Source organism: Epinephelus lanceolatus, chromosome 2 (genome assembly GCF_041903045.1).
Source record: "Epinephelus lanceolatus isolate andai-2023 chromosome 2, ASM4190304v1, whole genome shotgun sequence".
In the NCBI taxonomy this organism is placed as follows: domain Eukaryota; kingdom Metazoa; phylum Chordata; class Actinopteri; order Perciformes; family Serranidae; genus Epinephelus; species Epinephelus lanceolatus.
In genome coordinates, this window is record NC_135735.1 from 41,585,308 (window position 1) to 41,607,817 (window position 22,510).

The 22,510-nt window shown below is 41.4% G+C and overlaps 1 protein-coding gene across 1 annotated transcript; it reads left to right on the forward strand.

Annotated features, from left to right (window-relative positions):
* Window positions 1-17,306: 17,306 nt before the first annotated feature.
* On the forward strand, window positions 17,307-19,157 carry LOC117257403 (high choriolytic enzyme 1-like). The gene has a single exon (XM_033627579.2). The coding sequence runs from the start codon at window positions 17,307-17,309 to the stop codon at window positions 18,075-18,077; it is 771 nt and encodes a 256-aa protein (XP_033483470.2). The 3' UTR covers window positions 18,078-19,157.
* The last annotated feature ends 3,353 nt before the right edge of the window (window positions 19,158-22,510 follow it).

Consider the following 22,510-nt stretch of genomic DNA (forward strand, 5'->3'; position numbering starts at 1 on the left):
TGAGAAGAAGCTGCATGCAGCGGTCGGCCCACGTAGGCTCTCTGTTTATTGTCATAGTAACACCGCATGTGCATTTAAGCCCTAGGGCTCGCCCCTCCCGCCCCATATAGCAACTATTTCAACCTCCTTGATCGCAACAGGTGACACTCGTTAGCTAATGCGCGAGTGTCAGACTCGTTGGAGATGAAGTGCGCCTCGCCAGAAAAGTAGACGAGAGCAGGCGGCCACAGTGGGGCCGGTGACAAAAAGCTGTGGTGAAGTCGGACAGTTTCCAGCAGCCTTCAGTCCGTACAGGAAGTCACAGACATACTTATATCCTGTCTGGAATGATGTCAATTCATTAAAAAAGTGATCAGACCCATATATCCGTTTGTTTTCGGTCTCCAGTTGTTTTAATTATGATAGATTAATTTATTAAAATGCTTTACAGGTGATCTGTAGTTTAATGTTCATGGTTTATCCTCCATTTGACATGAATTCTCCTGTAAATCAGCATCATATCAGTTTGACCTGTCCCCTCAACTACACAGGCTGAATAAACTGTGTTTGACTATAAGGTTCATATTTTCAGAGGAAAAAAAAATACAAGACAACAGCTTTCATTAAGGCTCAGTCAGATACAGTCAGAGCTTCACATCTGTAGGCTACAGATGTTATTTTAAGAATCCTCAAATCCCACTGACCACAAATACTAAATACTTCAATAAACAAAACAATCCAGTGTTAATATACAGTAGACTACGTATAGTTTATGATGAACGTATTTAGTCTCTGATGACTAAACTTCGCACTGGGGGTGGGTGTCCCACATTGTTCCTCACAAACCTACTCCTTGTCCCACATTTGGTTTATTGGGACCTAGTCACCCTACCTACAGTTGTGACCAATGCAGCGTTAATGCAGAGCCCTCCAGCATTATGTTGCTCTGGACACTTGAAAAAAAATGTGTAACTTCTGCCTTTGTAATCAAATTTGTAAACTGTTAAAATGGTATTTGAATGTCTCATTTCTTTAAATTAATTGGTCCTGTGACATAGCATTGAGACTCATAATCAATAAATTTATTGGAATATGTTTTGTTTCTGGTTTTTCGCACATCCTTACTCAGGTCATATTTTGCCCCCCCCCCCCACCCCCCCACTTTTACACAAAGTTAGGCACCCATGTACACGATGGTACATACCAATCATCCCTGGTCGTCCTTCACGACGTGCGTGATGTCATCGGGTTATTCTTGTCCTATTTTTATTACTTTTACTATTATTTCAGTCACTGTGTTGGTTCATGTGCCAGCCAAAATGTTGTTGTAGTCACCTAAAAAAGCACCATCAGATGGCAGGAACTACATTTGAAGTACTGGAAGCAAACATACTGCATTCTCTACAACAAGTTCCTGCAAATGTTTCACAATAAAAGCCTATTTAGAAAATGAAGGGATTCTCTCAAGTGAAGTTATAAGGGGCTTTTAATTTGAAACAGATACAGGATGTGTTGAGTTTGAAATTATGGCGCGATGCATTAACTTTATCAAGGCAACAGGAGCAGATTAAAAGTTAAAAATATAAAAATACAGAGGGAATGATAAATAACAGCCTGTTTATAATGTAGTCTGTTTCAAATGAAGCTGGGAGCCTCTGCAGTTGTGGTGAGTAAAAGCCCCGCCACTATCTTTTAGTTTTCTTACTTTATGTCCCTCTCCATTATGAAGAAGTAACATTATTTGCTAGCTTGATGCTAATGACAGTACTCACCAGGTTGATAAAGTGCCTCTGCTGTTTCACACCATTATTTTTACCTTTTTACTCTGTGTGGTAATGTCCTTAGAGGAACTATCTAAAACCCTGGGGTGTTGTTGTCATACAGTTCTATGGCAGCAGATCTGTGTTCCTATTGGTCAAAGTGACAGGTGTGATGGGAGCAGTCGTGAACGACAAAAAGAAAATCAAACATGCTAGACTTTTTGTTGGGACGTCAATAGGCATCCCAGACGTGGCGTTAATTGTCGTTACCTATGACACAGTACACGAGATGAAACGATGGATTATCGTCAGACATTCTTTGTTGTTCACGATCCATGCCAACACTGTACAACGCTGCGTTGGGCTAGAATCGGGCTGATACCGTGTAGTGTGTTCCAGGCATAAGCCTTGATCTTTTTGACCTTATGTAGTGAGGGTTGCTTATTGAGAAAACCAATTCTACAAATAATTTAATTTTTAGTTTCTCCAGGAGCTCATTAGTGATGACAATAAGTGTTTCCTGACCAAACAGTTCTGGGGACTCCCTGAGAGGAATTGCCTACTGGGAAGCTCCCTCGAGAACTACATACCTAAAGGGGCTATATTTCTTTTTGCATTCACACTACCAATGAGAATGCTGAAGTGGTATAATGTAGGACAGCCAGCGGTCACTTTAGCTTTGATGAGTCAAATTCTTACTTTCACCATCATATATGCACAGTAAAGTCTGGAACTCTGTCAGCCCATTTCTCCATGTTTTCTTCCTTTTTTTACTATGGGCTGTTGTTAGTGTTTTGTGTTTGTTGTTTACAAGGCTAACTGATTTTTAAAAAATGGCAGTTGCTGGTGCTGCATGGGCTGCATTGGCTCATGGTTCCTCTTGTGATGGGAAAGTATCTACTCTGAAATAATGTAATAATAATAATAATAATAATAAGTAGCGGCTCGTGGTGAAAATGGGTGGGAGGGCTGATGCATTAGGCCTATTAAGCAATATCACACGAGAGGGAGAGATGTTGTACTGTATATCGTCACGGCTGTGATTCGGTCATAGGTACGATATACAGTACAACGTCACAACCTCGAGTGTGATATTGCTGTTATACAACAGTTCAACAACAGCTTAAACAGCAATGCTGTTAACAAAAGGTGATGAAATTAATTAATTAAGTATGTTATGTAGCTCCCCCCCCCAAAAAAAACAGTTCCCCCAGTCTGTTGCCAGGCAACGCAGCACACACGCCAGGAAGTCACAAGCTACTTTGTATTTACATTGATCTGCAACTGTATAACTTCATCCAGTTTGGCTGATGAAACGTTGGCAAACCTGGATTGGCACGGCCGGATTCAAACACACCTGGAGGTCTGCACTGAAGAGTCCTGGCTTTCCCTTTCCTCGTCCTCTCCTGACGACCACTCATAATTTAATTCAAATGTAATTTTGGGGAAAATATCCATCTTGTTGGTGTAACGCTATGGTGTCAGTTTGTGTCAATGTAGCGAGTGTGACAGCTGGTTAATTAACAGTTGTATTTATATTTATAACACCTGTGAGCGGAGTGATTTTACTGTTACAAGTCCCACTGATGTTATACTCTATATCAGCACTCATGGAATGCCTCTCGTCCAATCAAATTACTCGGTCGGAACTAACTGTTAATGATCAATAGTTCAGCTGCAGTAACAGTAACATTACACCGAGATACAGTACCAGGTGACAGCAACAATGCATTACAACAAAACTAGAGAAATAGGCTAACTACAAAAATGTTCTGATGCCAAAAGCTCTCTCTCGCACGCACGCGCGCGCACACACACACACACACACACACACACACACACTGACTATCTTCCGCTGTACAGACAGGAAAGGTAAAGAAAGGAAAGGAGTAATGCTCCTTTAATAAGAGGTTAGGGCTTGGGCCTAGGGCTGGGCGGGATGGCCTAAAATCAATATCACCATATTATTTTGGGGGGATGCGGTGACGGTATGATATCACGGTATCGTCTTCTCTCTTTTTTTTACACCTTAAAACCAAGTCTAGGATGGAAACTATTTATCGTCATAAGTAAAACGGTTTCTAATCCATCTATTATTGTGTATAAAACGTTATATAGTATGTATAAACCTTAGAGGAAAGAGGGAGGGCTGCCGGCTCCCGGCCCCCCCTACCGTCACCGTGAATACTGCCCAGCCCTACTTGGGCCTACCTTATTTGAAGAGAAGTTCACATCGATGGCCTTTCTGGGATCTAAACAGGTTAATCACCAAGTCATTTAAGTCCGATGATTTTTGGATGAGGTCCCGCTCGATGGACAGCATTTAAAATAATCCACCTCGTTCAGCATGATGCTAACGCAATTCACAAGACTCAAGGCTCACTCTCCCACTACAGTAACAGCGGGCAGGCCCTCACTGTACTTCCACGCACTGTCATTGGCCAAAAGTTGAAATGCAACTATTGGCCTGTGTTGCGTTCAGGTGTTGTCAAGTAAATAACAAATTCCAGCACTTAAATAGGCTATAGCACAACACAGCACCATGTCAAGTAGGCCAAACCCAAACTGAACACGAGCAAAATTTCTGATTTGCTATCCGAACCGGGTCGGGTATCGACACTCTATTGCCTGATAGCTATAGGTTGTGTGTTCCATAGCTTTGGGGTGTAATTGACAAAATAGGAATTAAACATGTCCATTCTAAGAACCACAATCGTTCCCAGTTATTCTGGTGTGGACACAACAAAAAGGGAGGTTCTCAGAACAAGGTTATTAGAACTATTGAAAAGTTCTTCTAAACTGAAATCACCCAATATCAGCTGAACCGACCATCTGTTGGGCCATCACTTGTATCCATTATGAATTATTTTAAAAGAAATGGAGGGGTTGCCATGAAATTTGATACAGACATTCGAGACAGTGCAACATGCTAAATGTTACATACTAAAAATACATGTTAAAATGCAGAATGTAGCCATGTTAGCTTTTTGGACATGTGTTATCATCAGTGAAACTCTTGAGATGTTTCTGGTTGTAAAACAGTCACACTGATGTTAAGTGCCTTTTCAGATGAATAGTACGTTCAGAGTCATTACATTTTAACCTTTAAGATTAAAGCAATGAAAGATGCTCTCTTCTCTCATTCACTCTTCCAGCCCAGCATGAAAAACACTCATTAGCTTACTCTGAACTGAATTACTGATTAACATTTGTGTGATTTATGGTAAAAAGAAGGGTAGATGTCATGGAAACTATGTGTTTGATTCTATAGAGTGAGTTTTAAATGGCATAGTATCGTCTCTACATTTTCTGTATACTCTCCAGACACTCAAATAAAATAGTGCAAAGTAAATATAGTGCACTAGATATCAAATAGAGAGTAATTTCCAACACAGTCAAGGTAGTAAAATGTGTTCTGGAGGCATTGTATGGTTTAATTTGGCTGTAATATACAACACATACAAGTAGCCACCTAATATTTATTATAGAGCCACAGTTATTTCTATAAGAAGGAAAGCATGGCGAGATTGTGCTGCCATGGGCTAAATGAAATAAAGCTGCTATTTCACCCAATTAGCTGGTAGGCCATTCCAGCCCAGTGCCACCACACTGTAAATGTGACACGGGCTCGACACCAGGACAGTAAAGGGGCTGGCCAATGACTGTTTAGCTTTAAGGGCTGCAGTCTTGGCTTTGAACGTGCTAAACAGAGCAGGGCTCCTCAAGGGGTGTGAGTGTGTGTATGTGTGTGCGTGTGTGGATAAAGAGTGTGTGTGTGAGAGGGTACCTCTGTTTACCAGGCACTCTGCCTTCAGAAACAGCCTCGTCTTCACCTCGGAACAACAGGAGACATGACAGCCATACGGTCCCTCTGCAGCTGGCTAATTGTGTGCAACATGTCTGTGGAGCGTCTGCTCCAAGCCCCCACACCCGCCCTCTCCTTCATGACTGTGTTGACGATAAAAGGAGGAGACGTGGTCTTATGTGTGTAAAGGGTCGATGGTCAGAAATAACAATAACCATTAGGCTGTGGTTTGATTCTACTGCTAAGATGTCACATACTAACCAGAGAAAATAATGATATTGTCCAACATTTTGCCCTTAAATAACACAATCATTCTCTATTCTCTGCATAGTGCACTATATTTGCCTTGTGCCATTTTATTTGATGTTCAAAGAGTAAAATGTTTGAACTAATGTTGCCTTTAAACATACCCACAATGGCCAGAAACTCAGTAAAATGTGCAAAATGATGATGACTCATAGGTGTCTAATATCTCAATGTAGGAGTAACTGTGGAGTGTGTGCTTTGTTGTAGTAAGGGAGCGGTTTTAGACACAGCCATTGAAAGAAACAGTGTAGCACCTGTTGTGAGGATTTTCTTGAGAGGCAGTACAGACATTCAAGGTCCTCATCAGGATGCATTTTAATGATTTTGGTGTTCCTCTTGCACCAAAGTGGCCATCAGTTTCAGTCAATGACAACCATTCTCAAAAACTATAATAGCTTGTCTTGTTTCAACAGCCACATAACTACGACTTCTGAATAACTGTAACAATAGTTTTTGTATGTGTGTAATTCTGTAGCTCCTTCAGAGATGTCACAGGCCTATTGGAGGTCTTCTTCACCACTTCCCTTCTCTGTCTAATGGCCTGCTCTAGGCAGATTTACAGTGGTGCCATTTTTCCCCGTGATTATTTTATGGCTGACCTTACCGCTCTCCATTCATTGCCTCGAACATTTTCATGTCCTCCACCTGATTGGTACTTTTCCAACAACAATGGCACAGATTTGTTTGGAATGTTCCCTATTGTCTTCATGATGTAGTTTCTTTTTTCCAGGGAACTGACCTTCCAAATACAGGCATTTAAGCAAAAATCACCTGGGACACCATTTACTTAACACACATCCAATCACCATTCAACTTATGTGACAAAATAATTGGCTACATCGGTCTTTCGTAGGATCCACTTTACATCAAAGGGTAAGTTCAGCATTTTTGCATGCCCTGAATGGCTGCATGTCAGCCTGTTTCACCGCTGCAGTTCTTTTGCTCAATACTGAAGTGATTTCAAAAAGTGTTGTTCGGATTACTCACTTGGACACAGAAACATGGGAAAGTAGGGTCCAGGTTGAAAAATACCAAACTTACCCTATAAAGAGCGTTTTTCTTCTGTCAATTAAGGGTTCAGTGTGAAAGATTTAGGAGGATTTAGTGGCATCTGTCAATGAGGACTGCAGATTGAAACCAGCTGAACTTGTCTTGGTCAGAATTCCTTCAGTGTTCAGTGTTCAGGAGGTTTTTACTGGAGGCCAAATTATCTGCAGAGGTCTCTTCCTCTGCAAAACAAATGGACTCAGTACTTAAAACCAGTAAAAACACTGAATAAAGCAGTTTCATATTACAAATCAGTGTATCTCCGATGTTGTTTGGCATGTCCGGGATGGGTGGCTTGCCCAGCACCTGCTAATGTGTGCTCACTCTTTGCTTTGCACTCTTTGCACTCTGAGCTGAATTATAAGCAGAGGTGTCTTCCTCATCAAAACAAACACACCCTGTGATTAAAACCAGTAAAAACACTGAATTAAGCAGTTTTACATTACAAATCAGTGTTTTTCCGACGGTGCTTATTGCAGATGGGCTATGAGGAAAGGCAAAAATTTGAATGGCCTTATATAGAGACAGTGTTTCGTTTGTCTGTTCTGGGCTACTGGAGAAATATGGCGATTTTCATAAACAAGGACCTGCTTCCTATGTAGATATACACAGCTCATTCTAAGGTAAGAAAATCACAACCATTCTTATTTTCAGGTAATTATTAACTAAAGAAAATATCCATCCATCCATCCATCCATCCATCCATGAGACATCCCTCTCCCCAGCAACACCTTCCAGCTCCTCTTCGGGGACCCCAAGGTGTTCCCAGGCCAGATGAGATATGTAATCCCTCCAGCGTGTTCTGGGTCTGTTCTCAGGATGCCTCCTACCAGTGGGACGTGTCTGGGACATCTCCAGCAGGAGGCGCCCAGGAGGCATCCTGATCAGATGCCTGAACCACATCAACTGACCCCTTTCGACACAAAGGAGCAGCGGCTCTACTCCGAGCTCCTCACCCTATCTCTAAGAAAAGAAAAGAAAAGAAAATATACATAAAGAAAATATACATGTTATATTATATTATATTCCATCTCTGTCAATATATCCCCCCTAATTCCTACACACGGGATCTTTAAGTCCACAGTGATGTTGTAAAACAATAAAGATTGCTGGTATACATGTCTAAGAATACCCAGGACATATTGTGACCAATAAAAGTATACTGTGAATGAATGCGGAAATAAAGTTTGGTGTGCTGTATTTAGGCAACATTTACATGGCTAAAACATTCAAAGATATATATGTTCATGCAAAATGAACATATCTTGGACTAAATTAAAGTGGACAGCATAATCAAGATTAAATGAGAGAATTAAAAAAAAAAGGTGGAAAGCAGAGCAATAAAAAATGCTTGAAATATAAATAAAAATGAAAATTGCCTCAGGAAGACACAGTAACAACATGTGCTTATCTGTCTGCCAGTGTCTGTGTGCATGTGTGTAAAATACACAGTGGAGAAAACATTTTACACAGCACAGTAACGAAGAGGAAATAAACAGGAAGAGAGAAACCGTCTGGCCGGCCAAGGCTGCTGTCTGAGGCTGCTGGTGGGGATGTACCAGTGCAGGTTTAACCTTCACACTAACAATGCAATAGACTGATCAAAGCCAATGACCTACTTTCCCTTGCCTAATTCAGTCTAGCCCAAATTTACCTTGAGGGGGAGAAAAGGGAGTCCCGGAAAGAGAAGGAATCCCTGGGGAGGAAGCGTGACGTTGAGGAAGATGCTATAAACATCAATAGAGAGTGAAGAAAAAACCCCAACAACAACAACAACAACTGTGGCACAGGTAGAACGCCCCCACCCCTCCACCCCACATCCCCTGCAACCCTTTATTGTAGTGTTCATCAAACATTAACAGTGAGGACAAATACCATAGAGGAAAATGTTGCGCTTGGAGAACAGTGATGATGAAAAGCCCCCAAATGCATCTGACAAGGAGTAAATATTGAATTGAAAGATAAACAAGGTGAATGGCCTTTATTATTCATGCCAATGGGGAGACAAGGAAATGTGACGGCACGGAAAACAACATCCTTTATCTGTCTGGTCCTCTCATAAAGTGAGCACCACCCGACACACTGGAGTCGAGGTCAAGGCAAATTCGCACATCAGCGTGGTTCTACATTGTGTTGTGTTTGTGTTATTTCACTGCTTAACAGCATCTAGAACTGGCAGAAAGTACTTCTGTGTTTCAGCATTATCTCACATTATCAGTTTTTCAATTCCCGCTGAAATGACAGCCGTGCACACGGAGGCCTCTTTATGATTGGGCCATGAAGCACACTCCATTTCTATTCATGCAGTGCAGCACCTTATTGCTAGCTGCTCTGCATTCAGTGGGTCTATTATCCCCACAGATCCATGCTTGGAATGCAAGGCTGGTCTACTTTGATTTTCAGTAGTCCTCTCCTTTCAACACCTTTGTAACCCAGTCGACACATGTGTGCAAGGGTGTCTGTCTTTATATTTGGATTGCACATGTTTGCTTTCAATTTGGGTGTGGGTGTATTTGAAGGCACAAACAAGCATAGATCCCAGTGCATAAATTTAAAATAGGTACTTAATTATGATAGTGCATTAAGTGATTTACATTGTGCAGATGTTACAGGTACTGCTGGACAGCACCAATGTAGCAGTTACAAAAGCCTTGACCCTGAAAATCAGGAAAACAAAATAAGACACTGGAGATGTGGCTGCTCTCTTTCAGGTCATCACCATATTTCTCACACAGTGCATCTGTAATATGTTGCTATAACTTGTATAATCATATTCAATGTCCCGTTTTCACAGAAATACATATCATTTATGTTGTCAACATGTAAACACATATATGAAATAAACAACAACTTTTCCATACTTTCCGTCAGTAGTTTCATCTGGACATATCACACTTTAAGCTGTAACTTAATTTCTGAGAATACTCATCTCATCTAACCCTGCTGGTTATTATTTACAGACACTGGAGAGGAAGTAAACTTAACACCATTAACCTTACACAATTTCATAAATACACTGAACCAAAATAATTCTGCTTGGTTATACATTCAAACAATAGATTATAACATGACCTAATGCAATGATGGAGCCAGGTAAGCCAAAATGGATATAACAATACTGGGGTTTACAGAGCTACTAGTAGCCTAGCTGCTAACAACTTAGCATCGCCGTCGTTACACACGGCTCATATAATGTAAACAAACCTTCTCCTTTCAAATAACGGCTTTTACCATTACTAAAACGTGCACGTGCTTGATGACACATAACCTAAAGTAAGTTGGGCACCTTACTAACCTGAAAATCAGGAAAACAAAATAAGACACTGGAGGTGTGGCTGCTCTCTTCCAGGTCATCTGGGCTGCGTCCGAAAGGCCCACTGGCATACCGCATACTACTACTACTACTACTACGTATTACCACTAGATACTACTCCTACCTACTAAACAAGTTGGGTCCATTCGGACATACTAAAAGATTGGTGGGAAAACACTCTATCTGCTGGCAGATATGTGCCGTACCTCTGCCTACGAAAGCACCCCATCTGCTGGTTTGGCTCAGGTACTGCACCACAATTTGAACGCACCTGTGACAATTGAAATTACCCAAAAATGAAGCTGGCCACTCTTTACCAACCTGACTGTTCTTTGGGTCTGTCCCCTGTCCCCTCTCACTCATGTAACATGTAACATGAGGTTTTACAGCTGTACACTTGTGATGTGACAATAGTGTTTTTTCTGATGTCTGATTTTTGGCCTCATAAATGTCGCTAAATATTACAGCAGGGCTGTACAGTGCTACAGTCTTTATAGCATATGCTACTAGAAATGATCCTGTGCTAAGTGATATCTGTATCTACTGCACATGTGCTGGTGAGTTGTGAAAGGTTTGCAAGATATTACATCCAGGGTGTCTGCAGAGATTTAAAAAGTATTGAAAGTTGATGAATCAATTTAGTGAAAATTGAGGCCTTTAAGTTTAACATAGTCTAATATTCCTCTAATATTGCACAATTGGTTTGGCATCCAGAGGTCCCATGGTCAATAATAGCTTTATATGAGTTTAAAAAAGTCCTCAAAACTTATAGGCTACATAAGATATATTTCAAAAAGAAGTGTTGTGGCATGTGAGGAATATTAGCCTCTATGTTAAACAGTTGGTTTGACATCATTCACTCAAATGGTTTTAGCATATAATAGATAGCCTATTTACTTTTCTTTTGAATGTCAAACGAATGTGAATGTCTAATATCAAACTTAATACCGGTATAAAACAGACCGCTTTGTTCATAATCATATTAGCAGAAATACATTTTTGACCAATGAAAACTGTGTGTGTTGATAATTGTATAGGCCTATTTGTGCAACTTAAATCTTTAGCTTGTTGCACATAATGAAGGAGGCATACAGACCTGTGCAGCCACAACAATGGGACATTATACATGAAATGGTCAAACAGATTATACATATATATATATATACAGTGGTGGAAAAAAGTTTTCGGACACCCCATGCATTTGTGAAATATTGCATTAAGAGTCACTCTTAGGTCTTCAAGTGCAATTTCTTTTAGTACAGTCACAGCCAAAATACTAAATAAATCCTAAAAAAGCCATTAAAAACTTAAAATTGATTGGTTCCATAAAAATACATAAGAAATTTTGAGTATTGGGTCATTTTGGTACCAGTGATGAAGGTCGTTCTTTTTATTAAAAGACAGAATTTTTGTTGCCAAGCTTCGTTTCTACATAAAGCCAGCACATTTGAAAGTTCTTCAGACACAAAAATGGCTAAAACAAGGAACCTAACGCAAGAAACACGCCTGAAGATAAAGATTCTCAGCCAGGAAGGGTACAGCTGCCGCCAGATAGCCAGGAAGTGCAGATGCAGTCCTTCAGCAGTTGGATACACTCTGCAGAAATACAGACGAACCAACAGCTTGGAAGACAAACCAAGATCTGGGTGTCCAAGGGTTTCTTCAGCAAGAAATGACTGCATCCTGATCCGCATGTGTAGGCAAAACCGCCGAATGACATCACAGGAGCTTCAGGAGCAGTGGTCAAACCAAACTGGGGTCCAGTGTTCCACCCGCACTGTACGTGGCCGACTTTTATATCATGGCTTAAGGTCCTACAAGGCTATCAAGAAGCCCCTGATCAATGAGAGACAGAGGTTTGCCTGGCGTCGTTGGGCCCAGGCACACAAGAACTGGACAGCCAGGACAACAAGATAATGCCCCTTGCCACACATCCAAGGCCAGTAGAACTTTGCTGCAGGAGAACAGTATCCAGGTCTTAGAGTGGCCAGCTCAATCCCCGAACATGAGCCCCATTGAAAATCTGTGGTGGATTATCAAAAGGTCTGTTTCAAAGCATAAACCAAAGAATTTAGAAGAATTAAAAGCAGTAATTCAAGAAGAATGGGACAAGATTACCCCTCAACAGTGTGAAAGGCTCGTGGGGAACATGCCAGCCAGGATTAGAGCTCTACTACGTGTCAGTGGCAGGACTACTAAATATTAGTTTGATGATGTGATGGTTTATTTATTTTTTGTTCAGTTTTGAACACATTCTCTGTTATTTGTTGACTTTGATACCGACAATGTTGAGAACTGACATATGGAAACTGTGAAGAATTTAGTTTTGTTAGTTTTTCTTGTAAACAATAAAGAAAAAAAATATAATTTGTATTTGTTTGTATCTGTCTAATGCAGCCACACCTTTTGAAACACAAAAAAGATTTTTCCACAAATATTTCATGGTAATATATGAGATTGTGTAAAATTTTTAGGGTGTCCGAAAACTTTTTTCCACCACTGTATATACATATATGTATATATATGTATATATATATATATATACATATATATATATATATGTATATATGTATACATGATGTTTTGAATCTTGCCAGGCAGCGAGCATGTTGCATTTAAATAGGACACTGATGAGGGCGGTAATATGCCGTGCAACGTCTACGATGAAGAAGAAGACGAAGAAGAAGCCTGCGGTGCATTTTGGGTAAGTAGTAGCCCTGCAGTATGCTCTGCGATCATACTACAATGTAGGCGTGTTTAGTAGGGGTGGTAGCATACTACTCCTCCCTACTACGGTTTCGGACATACTACATACTAATTTGGTCTACTACAATCCATACTACTTGGCCTTTCGGACGCAGCCCTGGCGTTATGAGAGGAAAACGGAGCTACTCACAATCGGCCACCGTCCCTGGCCAGGCCACAGCCCCAAAGTGCCACCCACTGGTCTGAGGTGCACATAACGTGTCAATCCTTGTCTTAAAAAAAACATCTTTCACTGACTATTTTAGGGTACAGGTAGATATAAATCATGTCAATAATCCCATACAAACAATTAACAAAATACCCTGTGACCACATATAGTGGGCGTCACACAGACAGTACACTTGGGCAAAGAAGAACAAGCCAATATTTTTAGAATATAAAGCTATCAAATAACTATGTTACAACAATGTGAAAAGGGTCATTCAAGGTAATGAATCTACAGAGAATTATCATCTGAATCTGCAGCTCCACTCAGCTTTACAGAGCTGACTTTCAGCTCAATGTTTAGCTGTGCAGCGGCAACTTTACTGTGTTGTTTCACTCTCACAGTGTTGTTTTTGGTAGCAGCAGGAAGTTATTTTTTGGAAAAAGCTCTAAAAACCCACATTTCACCACTTGCTGAACACCAAACAACAGGCAGATACAGTTAGACCAGCTGGTGATCACATTCTTTGAAGCATTTACTGTAGCAGCTTAAAGGGATAGTTGGAAAATTAGGAGTAGGTTTGTATGAAGTATCTACCTAAAGTAAGTGTATTCGGGTAGCACATGGAACCTCCATACACAGGGCAAAATTTAACACAGACCTTTTAAGTGGTTACACAGGGTCAATCCTTTTCTGCTTCCGGCCAGTTGACCATCATATTACCAAACAGTGACCTGTGAAATTCTACAGACTTTGGGCGTGTTTTAGCAGAGTTCAGCAACAAAGAGCGTTTCGGCTGACATAAGTACATTTATTTGTCTTACTTGTTTTTTGATTACTGAGCGTCTATGTAAGAATCCAACCATATATCATCTTACTAACTGTCTTGTTGCCTAAACCATAGCACCAACTATGTAACCAACTCCAAGCAAGTGTTAGCTAAGCTTGATAAAATTTTAATAATGTGGTGTTACAAGTAAGCCGCCGATAGCATACAATACATAATGTAACAAAAACAGCTCATTTTTGCTCCTCGTTTTTAGAATGAGATATTGAAAATAAACGAAAAGATAGGAGGTTGAGTAGGGAGGTACTGTGTCTTGCTTGGTGCCAGGGATGTGGATAGCGGCAGGTCTATAAGAGGAGTGGCGAAAGCCATATGGTATCTGCCATCTGCATCTCTCCATTGTTATGGATACCTGTCCTCCCCCTAATGTAGATCAGACGATAGGTATTTACATACCTATCCATTAATGCAATACATAGTATCCACACATACCATGTATTCATCTATGTGTTGAGCTTTCCATTCGTGAAGCATTGGTGGTTAGATTATGGATTTACAGGTGTTTGGATAGCTATCATAGATAGATCCATAAACAGTATCATCCTATAGTATATGGAAAGAATTGTATTGAATTAAACAGACTTTTCCAGCAAGTGTTACAATTTACCCTCTCCCTCTCACAATTAACCCCACCCATGGGATACATTGCAACATTTCACTTCTATCACTTCTCAGTGCAATTGTAGAAGAAAGGTAATTTCTAGAAAAAAAGCAACTGTTCAACATTTGTAGCAGAGATGTGCATGTTGTTACAGTAAAACAATCTCAAACAGTTTTAATACCATTTAGTCAAAACTAAAATGTGTTAGGTTGTGACCCGCTCTCCTTTACATATGCTAGATGTCAGTCGTCACAACCCCAGTTTGGAGAATTTTTTTTTTTTTTTTAATTTTTATATACTTTATTAATCCAATTCAAATTAAATTTTTCACTCTGTTGTCAATTACACACAGGTCCGAACACACACATGCACAAACTGGACCTATACATGCACTAAGTGGAGAGATGTCAGAGTGGGCTGCCCATGACAGGCGCTCCGAGCGGTTGGGGGGTTCGGTGCCTTGCTCAGGGGCACCTCAGCAGTGCCCAGGAGGCTACCAGTCCACACTCCATATTTTGGTCCGGACGGGAACTTGAACAGGCAACCCTCTGGTCCTCAACCCAAGTCCCTATGGACTGAGCTACTGCCGCCACCACAGAAGCTAAGCAATGTACTGCTTTGGACAGGGTCAACAGCAAAACACATTTCAGCCATTTCAAAAAGTAACACCTAAAAAAAAATCAGGAAAGTTTAAGTGGACACTATTATGACAACGTTTTGAAAGGGATAAGCATTATTGGCTTTAGTTCCCCAGCTATGCTCTTGTCAAAGCCACCAGACTCCTGACTTCTTCTTGAAACTGGGGATGTGCCAACCTCCATCTACTCTAAGTAATACACTGATGATGGATAAATACCTCATACAACCCCACTTCAGAAGACCTGAACTATCTCTTTAAGATCAAGATATTTCCATTAGGATCTGGTAGAGACCAAAAACAGCTAACAGAGAGTGATAATTTGACTCACATTCACCAAATCATTGCCCTATCTGCTGGATGTAGAAATACTCAACTGTTTGCTAACAAGTCTGCCAAATCAACTTTAAAATGTTGTTATATGTTTATGATTTGTTTTCGCTCTCCCACGTTGTCCAAAAAAAAAAAGGTCGGCAATAACCAATCTCAGATCATTGAAAAAGTGTAGCACACTGGACTGGGAGAGGGCCAGATGTGTCACATCTGAGAGTAAAAAGTGGATGAAGGAGGCAAAATAAAACTGGAACCAGGCTCAGCGGATAGAAAACGAGAATAAATGGTTCTACCAACAACTTCACACCTGGGATGCTGTCCTTAAAAAGTCTTGTCATTTCCTGCATTTCTCTGTGCACAACTTGTGGTGCTTATGAGGAAGGCTGTACAGCAAAAGCTGAAACCATCAAGGGAAGATTTCTTTTAAACTTACAGTGCAACAAATTCAGTTTCTTTTACAGCTCTACTCACTGACACTGGTAATGAAAGTGTTCAGTGATAAAAAGAAAAAGAGATGGCACCATTGTGACCTATGTCACAAGAGCTTGCTTTTGGGTATGTACAGGTATACTTTATATATCTATATACTGTAGATTTTGTTTTCCATTCAGAGTTGAGAAGCAGATAGTGCTCTGAGGCAGTAATGCCCTCATTTCACTGAGAATGCTCAGGTCTGTTCAGGAGGAAGCAGGCTGACCTGTCACCTTAAACCTTAAAGTTGCTGTAGAATTGATCTCTTAGCACAAACAGAAATGTTTATCTCAGCTGGAAACTGGTGACAAAAATGTTGCCAGAGCTGCAGTAAATCTGTAGTGTTAACAAAGCTCTCTGGTCTCATGAGATTTCATAAAAAGGGATAATTTGTTAAAGTGTTAGTCATGCAAGAATTTTTAAAATTATTTTACTGTGAATGAACAGAAAAAATGACAAGTAGGTAGCAGCAAAAATATTGCAGGGTTTTTTTAACAACTACTGGGTGAACTGCCATGAAATATTTTACATTCATTCATGGCTCCCAAATAATGCATCCTACTGACATCGTTCATCCTTTGACTTTTTCTTTAGCACCAGCATCATGCCAACATTTTGATCCAATACTTTTGTTCATGACCAAATGCCTCCAAAATGAATAACATTCCCATCAGCCTCAGCTGTACTTTGTGTTTATCACTAATAAACAAATGTTAGCACGCTGAACAATGACTGTAAACATGTTTAACATGTGCAGCTGAAGTTATGAGAAGAGTGAGTTCTCTTGGTTGTAGATACCATGGTGTCTATCTGTTGCTATCAAAACAATACATGTATATTTGTTTAGATCCTTAAATTTTAATTATGCAAGCAATTCCACTGTGTGAAACATATCTCAAAAGGAAGTTTTAAAGTAACATACACTGCACATTACTCTGCCTAAATAAAGGTTGATTCAACAAAGAGACCCTAATGTACGGTCTTATTGGTTATTAAAGACCAAAAGTGTGTATCTTAACAAATCCAACCAAAACCACCTAGTAAAGCTGTGTTTATCCACCTAATGACCAGAGAAAACAAACCATGCTTAAAAAGTAGGTTTGTCCGTGGAGTCCTCCCTTCAGAGGTTTGTTCAGGCTTAGCAGTGTAGACCCCAACCCATAATCCTCCTGCAGACACACCTGTAGAGGAGAGTATAAAGACCCTGGACTGAACTGAGTCAGACATCAACCTTCAAGGAGTCTCTCCACAGCAGCTCTCCACAGAAGCTCCACAGCCTCCAGACCGACCATAAAGATGACTCTCTCTGCCAGCCTGCTGCTGCTGCTGCTGCTCGGCCTCGCTCAGGCACTTCCTCTCCAGGAGGAAGGACAGGACACCGTGGACATCACCACCAGGATTCTGACCACCAACAATGGCACCAATGAGATGCTGCTGGAAGGAGACCTGCTGCTTCCCACAACCAGAAACGCCATGACGTGCTGGTACAATAGCTGCCTGTGGAAGAAAGCCTCCAACGGCATGGTGATGATCCCCTTCACCGTGAGCAGTGAGTTCAGCAGCTGGGAGAGACAGAAGATCGACTACGCCATGAATGCCTTCCACAGCAGCACCTGCCTCCGCTTCGTCCCCCGTCAGAGCGAGTACGACTACATCAGCATTGAGAACAAAGCCGGATGTTTCTCCGCTCTGGGCAGAGCAGGAGGCAAACAGGTGCTCTCTCTCAACAGGCAGGGCTGCCTCTACCACGGCATCATCCAGCACGAGATCAACCATGCTCTGGGCTTCCAGCACGAACAGACCAGGAGCGACCGCGACTACTACGTCAGGATCAACTGGGAGAACATCGACCCGCAGATGGCCTACAACTTCTACAAGCAGTCCACCAACAACCTCAACACTCCCTACGACTACTCCTCCATCATGCACTATGGAAGAACAGCCTTCACCATCCAGTACGGGATGGACACCATCACCCCCATCCCCGACCCCAACGTCCAGATCGGCCAGAGGCAGGGACTGTCCTACTGGGACATCGTAAGGATCAACGCACTCTATAGCTGCTGATAACAATGCTGATGCTAATTCCTACTTTTCTGTTTTTTTTTTCTATAATTACTCAAAAGCTACTATAACCTACAGAATCAATGCTAAAGATTTCAGTATCTTTTAACCATATTATTTCAAATGGTCAGACAACTGATTATCTGACTCCCATGACATGTCTAAATTATATGTAATAAAGGTAATGCAAAATGATTGCTAGTTATTTTTCTCTGTTTGTGTTCCTGCAAAAATTTGACATGTAGCCCAGGTGTGCAATCACCTAACAAAGGGATTGATCGCTCAATAATTGCAGCAGAGGTCTCTTCCATTTTGACTTCAAGGGACTGACACAAAAGCCAGTTGTTCAAACAATTAGGAAAATAGCCCAGACCAAAAAACATGCACTCAGGATGACAAAACAACAATATTGTCATACAGTAAGTAAAAAATAATGCTCAAAAATAATAACAAAATACAAATAATTCTTAGGGAAAACATTTAAATGCACATGCTCTTTCTCTCTTTTTTTCCCAACATGTCAGCACCAAAATTGAAATTTTCACATGTATGCACAATATATCCTATAGTGAACCAGCTCATAGGATAGAAAATGAAAGTAGTGGGCTGTACTACATCTCCAAGGGAATCTATAGCCAAAAGCTCTGACTTAAACACTACAGCACACAAGTTACTGCACAATATTTTAGAAATGAAAACAACTCATCAGCCTAGTTGTCCAAATGTCAGATCAAACAGGACCCTCTAATAATGAACATATCTAGGGTACAATGACAAGACCCTCTAATAAACCCTTCCCTGTATTGACATCTTATTTTAGATATTATCACGTTTGATTGTTTAATTGGTTATAAATGGATTATTTAAAGCCCCTACAAGGAACTTTCATTTAAGTTGATTTTGGCGACCCTGTGGACAAAAGCGGTAGTGTTTTGCTGGAATGAAGCCTACATTTCCCATGAGCTGTAGCGCGTATTGTCATAAAGACGCTTACCTGGCTCGCGCATGTGTTTGTTTTGGGGATGAATGAAACAACAAGATGGGAAAACTTTGCCCCCGCTCCTATCGGGGATCCCAGCTCACCTCTGCCGCGCCCCAGCTCCACCTCTCCGGCGTAAGCGCCACCGCCGCCGGGGTAAACACAGCGGTCGGCTGGTAAGGCTGAAGGCCTGTTTGGCGAGCACTTCCACGGCTTCTTGGACTGAGTATGGAGTGGTGCCTCACCTCTTTATTTCTCGGCACTCGCTGGACCCCGTCGATGCCTGGCTGGTACCTGTCGTCGGCCCGGATGAGGTGTTCCAGCCCCGCGGCCCCTGCTCTCCTCCTCCCCGCTGGCGCGGGGTAAATCTGCGCAACCTGCGGCCTCTGTGTGTGGCTCCCCGGACAGCTAACGCCGTGGACCCGCCGGCTCCTGCCAGGATTGGGCTGGTAAATGCTAGATCGCTAGCAAACAAAACGTTTATCCTGAAGGATTTCCTGACTTCCCGAGGATTGGATTTTCTCTGTGTGACTGAGACGTGGCTGACTGTTGGTGAGTCCAGTGCTTTTACAGAACTTTTACCTGATGATTGCTGCTATTTTAACTCCCTGCGGACGTCGGGTCGAGGAGGAGGAATAGCAACTATTTGTAAGAGTCACTATAAATGTAAGCAGCTAGGTAAGATGACGTGTGCCGTCTGAGTGCCGTAAATCACTTCGTCCTGGAAGCGACCTGGGGCGGACCCGGACACAGTTTCCTAAAGGTATGGATATACACTATATAGAAATAGCTTATCTTCACACTGATGCTCTCATTTGCTGTTGTAGGTCACGCACAGACATCAGCAGAAACGAGAGACTTTTGCATATCCAGTTAAAAGTTCCTTGTAGCGGCTTTAATTGAGCCAAGGCAAAGTTACTTTCACTGCATCAGCAACTGTGATGAAAATTAAGTCAGTTTGAAGTGTCTTAAAAAAAGAGAAAGCCATCAACAAATTCTGAAAAGCTCTCCTGGGATTTGTGCATTAAGCTTGTCAGTTTTTAGCTTGCTGTCAAGTCACACAGGGTGCTTCATTATCTGATCATAAGGTCACTGGGTCAAAATTTCAGTTAGTTCAATATTTTTGCTTTTGGTAAAATACATGCAAAATTGATGAGATTCACATCCGCCTTGGCCACACGTTTTTTGTATTAGCATTATAAAATGCTAAACTAAGACGGTGAACCTGTACCTGAACATGACACCCTCTAAGCGTCACTGTGTCAACATTGGGTGCGGTTACATGATGGCTTCTCATTCAGAATGAAATAAATCTGAATGAAATCATTCAGAATTAAAGTCTTTCCAGGTAGTTTACATGATAAATAATCATTCCAAGTGAGGGTTTACCCAGGAGATCAGTTTAATCGCCTTTTAATCGCCTGTATTCGGGTCTGCGCAAGGTTTGGGGCAGGGAAGGTTTCTGATTGGATAGGGGGCGGGGTGGATGTTACGTGTTTACGTTTACCGGAAGAAAACACTGTAGTCTTTGTTCCGGATAACAAGAGGCTTGACGCCGCCGTTCTTAGTGTCTTTTTCAGGCTTGTTTTGCTTATGTTCTTGAAGCAGCAGTACGACAACAACCTTCTTCTGCTAATGCTTCTTCTGTTGAGGAGGAGAAGGGGGGCAGAAGGTTGAAGAAGGGAGATAGAAGACCGTGCTGTGGTGAATGGAAACTGGTGAGTGCAATGAGTCCGACTGCTCTATCTCAACCTGTTGCTATGTGCGCTATATATGTCATCGCGCCAGAAGGGCAAGGAAACAAGCATGTGCAGAAAGACCGGAATGAACTTAAAGAGGAATGAGTGTATACAAGTGCGAGAAATTCTTTCATTCGGAATTAGAAATGGAATATTCCAGCCCCTTACATCGGATTGAATTTTCAATCGCATTGGCCATTTTCATTCCAAATTAGGTGTTTACAAGATCACTTTTAATAGGAATGAACTTTCATTCCAAATGAGAAGGGAATTAAACTGTCCATGTAAACGTACCCAGTGTCAGTGTAAGCATATTAGCATGGTGATGTTAGCATTTAGCTCCAAGTGCCCAAGTACAGCCCAATGCAGTGCCTGTGCCAGACAATGAACAGCAAGGGGGCACAGGGTTTTTACGGGTGGGCAGTCCTTTTTACACGGTCATTTACAGCGGAGCGAGAGCAGGGCATGCAGCTCCCAAAATAGAAAATCAATATGGGATGGGCAATAATAGCCTGGGTGGGTCATTAAAGTCTTTCCTTTCATTGTGCCCATATACATGCAGAGCACACATAGGCCACTGTAAGAAATATTGTTATTACCAGCCGCTACAACATCACTACGGCTAGTATTATTTCCACCTTGTGAATCTGTGTGTGTGTGTGTGTGTGTGTGTGTCATCATGGCAAAATGTGGTTCTGGAGACACCTTTTGTAGTGGGAACTACCACATAAAGTGTTTTGAGTACTTTGCCAGGTGTTAACATGTCTGTCTGTGGATAGAATTTTGTCAGCATGATAGCATCTCAGTCGCAAAGTGTGTAGTTAAGATTGCAATGGAGGCCAAGTTTGAAGATGGGTGTGGTCCGAGCAAGGGGGCCAGAGGAAGGGAGGGGCCATTGCCCCATCACTTTATGTCCCTGGCCCGCATTCTGTTTAAGTGGCCGATCATTTTATAGCAGCTCAAGATGGTCTCTAGTATTGATTGGATTGTAAATATTTTAAACATGTGCATGTTAATCACGTGCATTACATGTGTATCATTCACCTGCAATAGTGAGGTATATCATATTTTATATCCTAGGTTAAGTAATGATGCCGAGATTGCAGTTATAATTGCTGCAGCAATCCCACCACAGCAGAAGCAGTGAGTGTGTCTGTAGCTATGGAATATAAAGTGTATTTAACTTTGACAGTTGTTTTAGCTGCTTAACATTTTCAAAGGGGCTCCAATTTATCAACTAATCATCTTCACATAATTTAGTCCACACAACACATGCCCTCAGAGTTTGAGCACAATTTACAAATTTTGTGAGACTTGTCTGCCCGCAACTACCCTTGAGGTGATGTTGAGAAATTCATGAATCCGTGAAGATTTCAGGTTCACTGAACCTTTTTTCTGACCTCTCACTTTCCCACGCTGTTAGTGATATGCAAGAAATAATAGTCTAATGGGGAAGCACATTATCTAACAACTTCCTTCACTCATTTAGTTCAAATTATCCAAACATCTTACACATAAATGAATCCAATTAAAGTACTGGGAACAAAAAAAAACTACTAAATGCATCCATATGTCCAGTTTGCAGTATATTCCAATTACCTGGTAGTCATTTGAATAAAGTCTCCTTATAGTGTGTGTGCACATAATTGCTTGCCTGCTGTGTGGTTTAGGGTTAGCGGGATGTGTGGGAGTGCATGGATTGGATGGATATTGTCTGC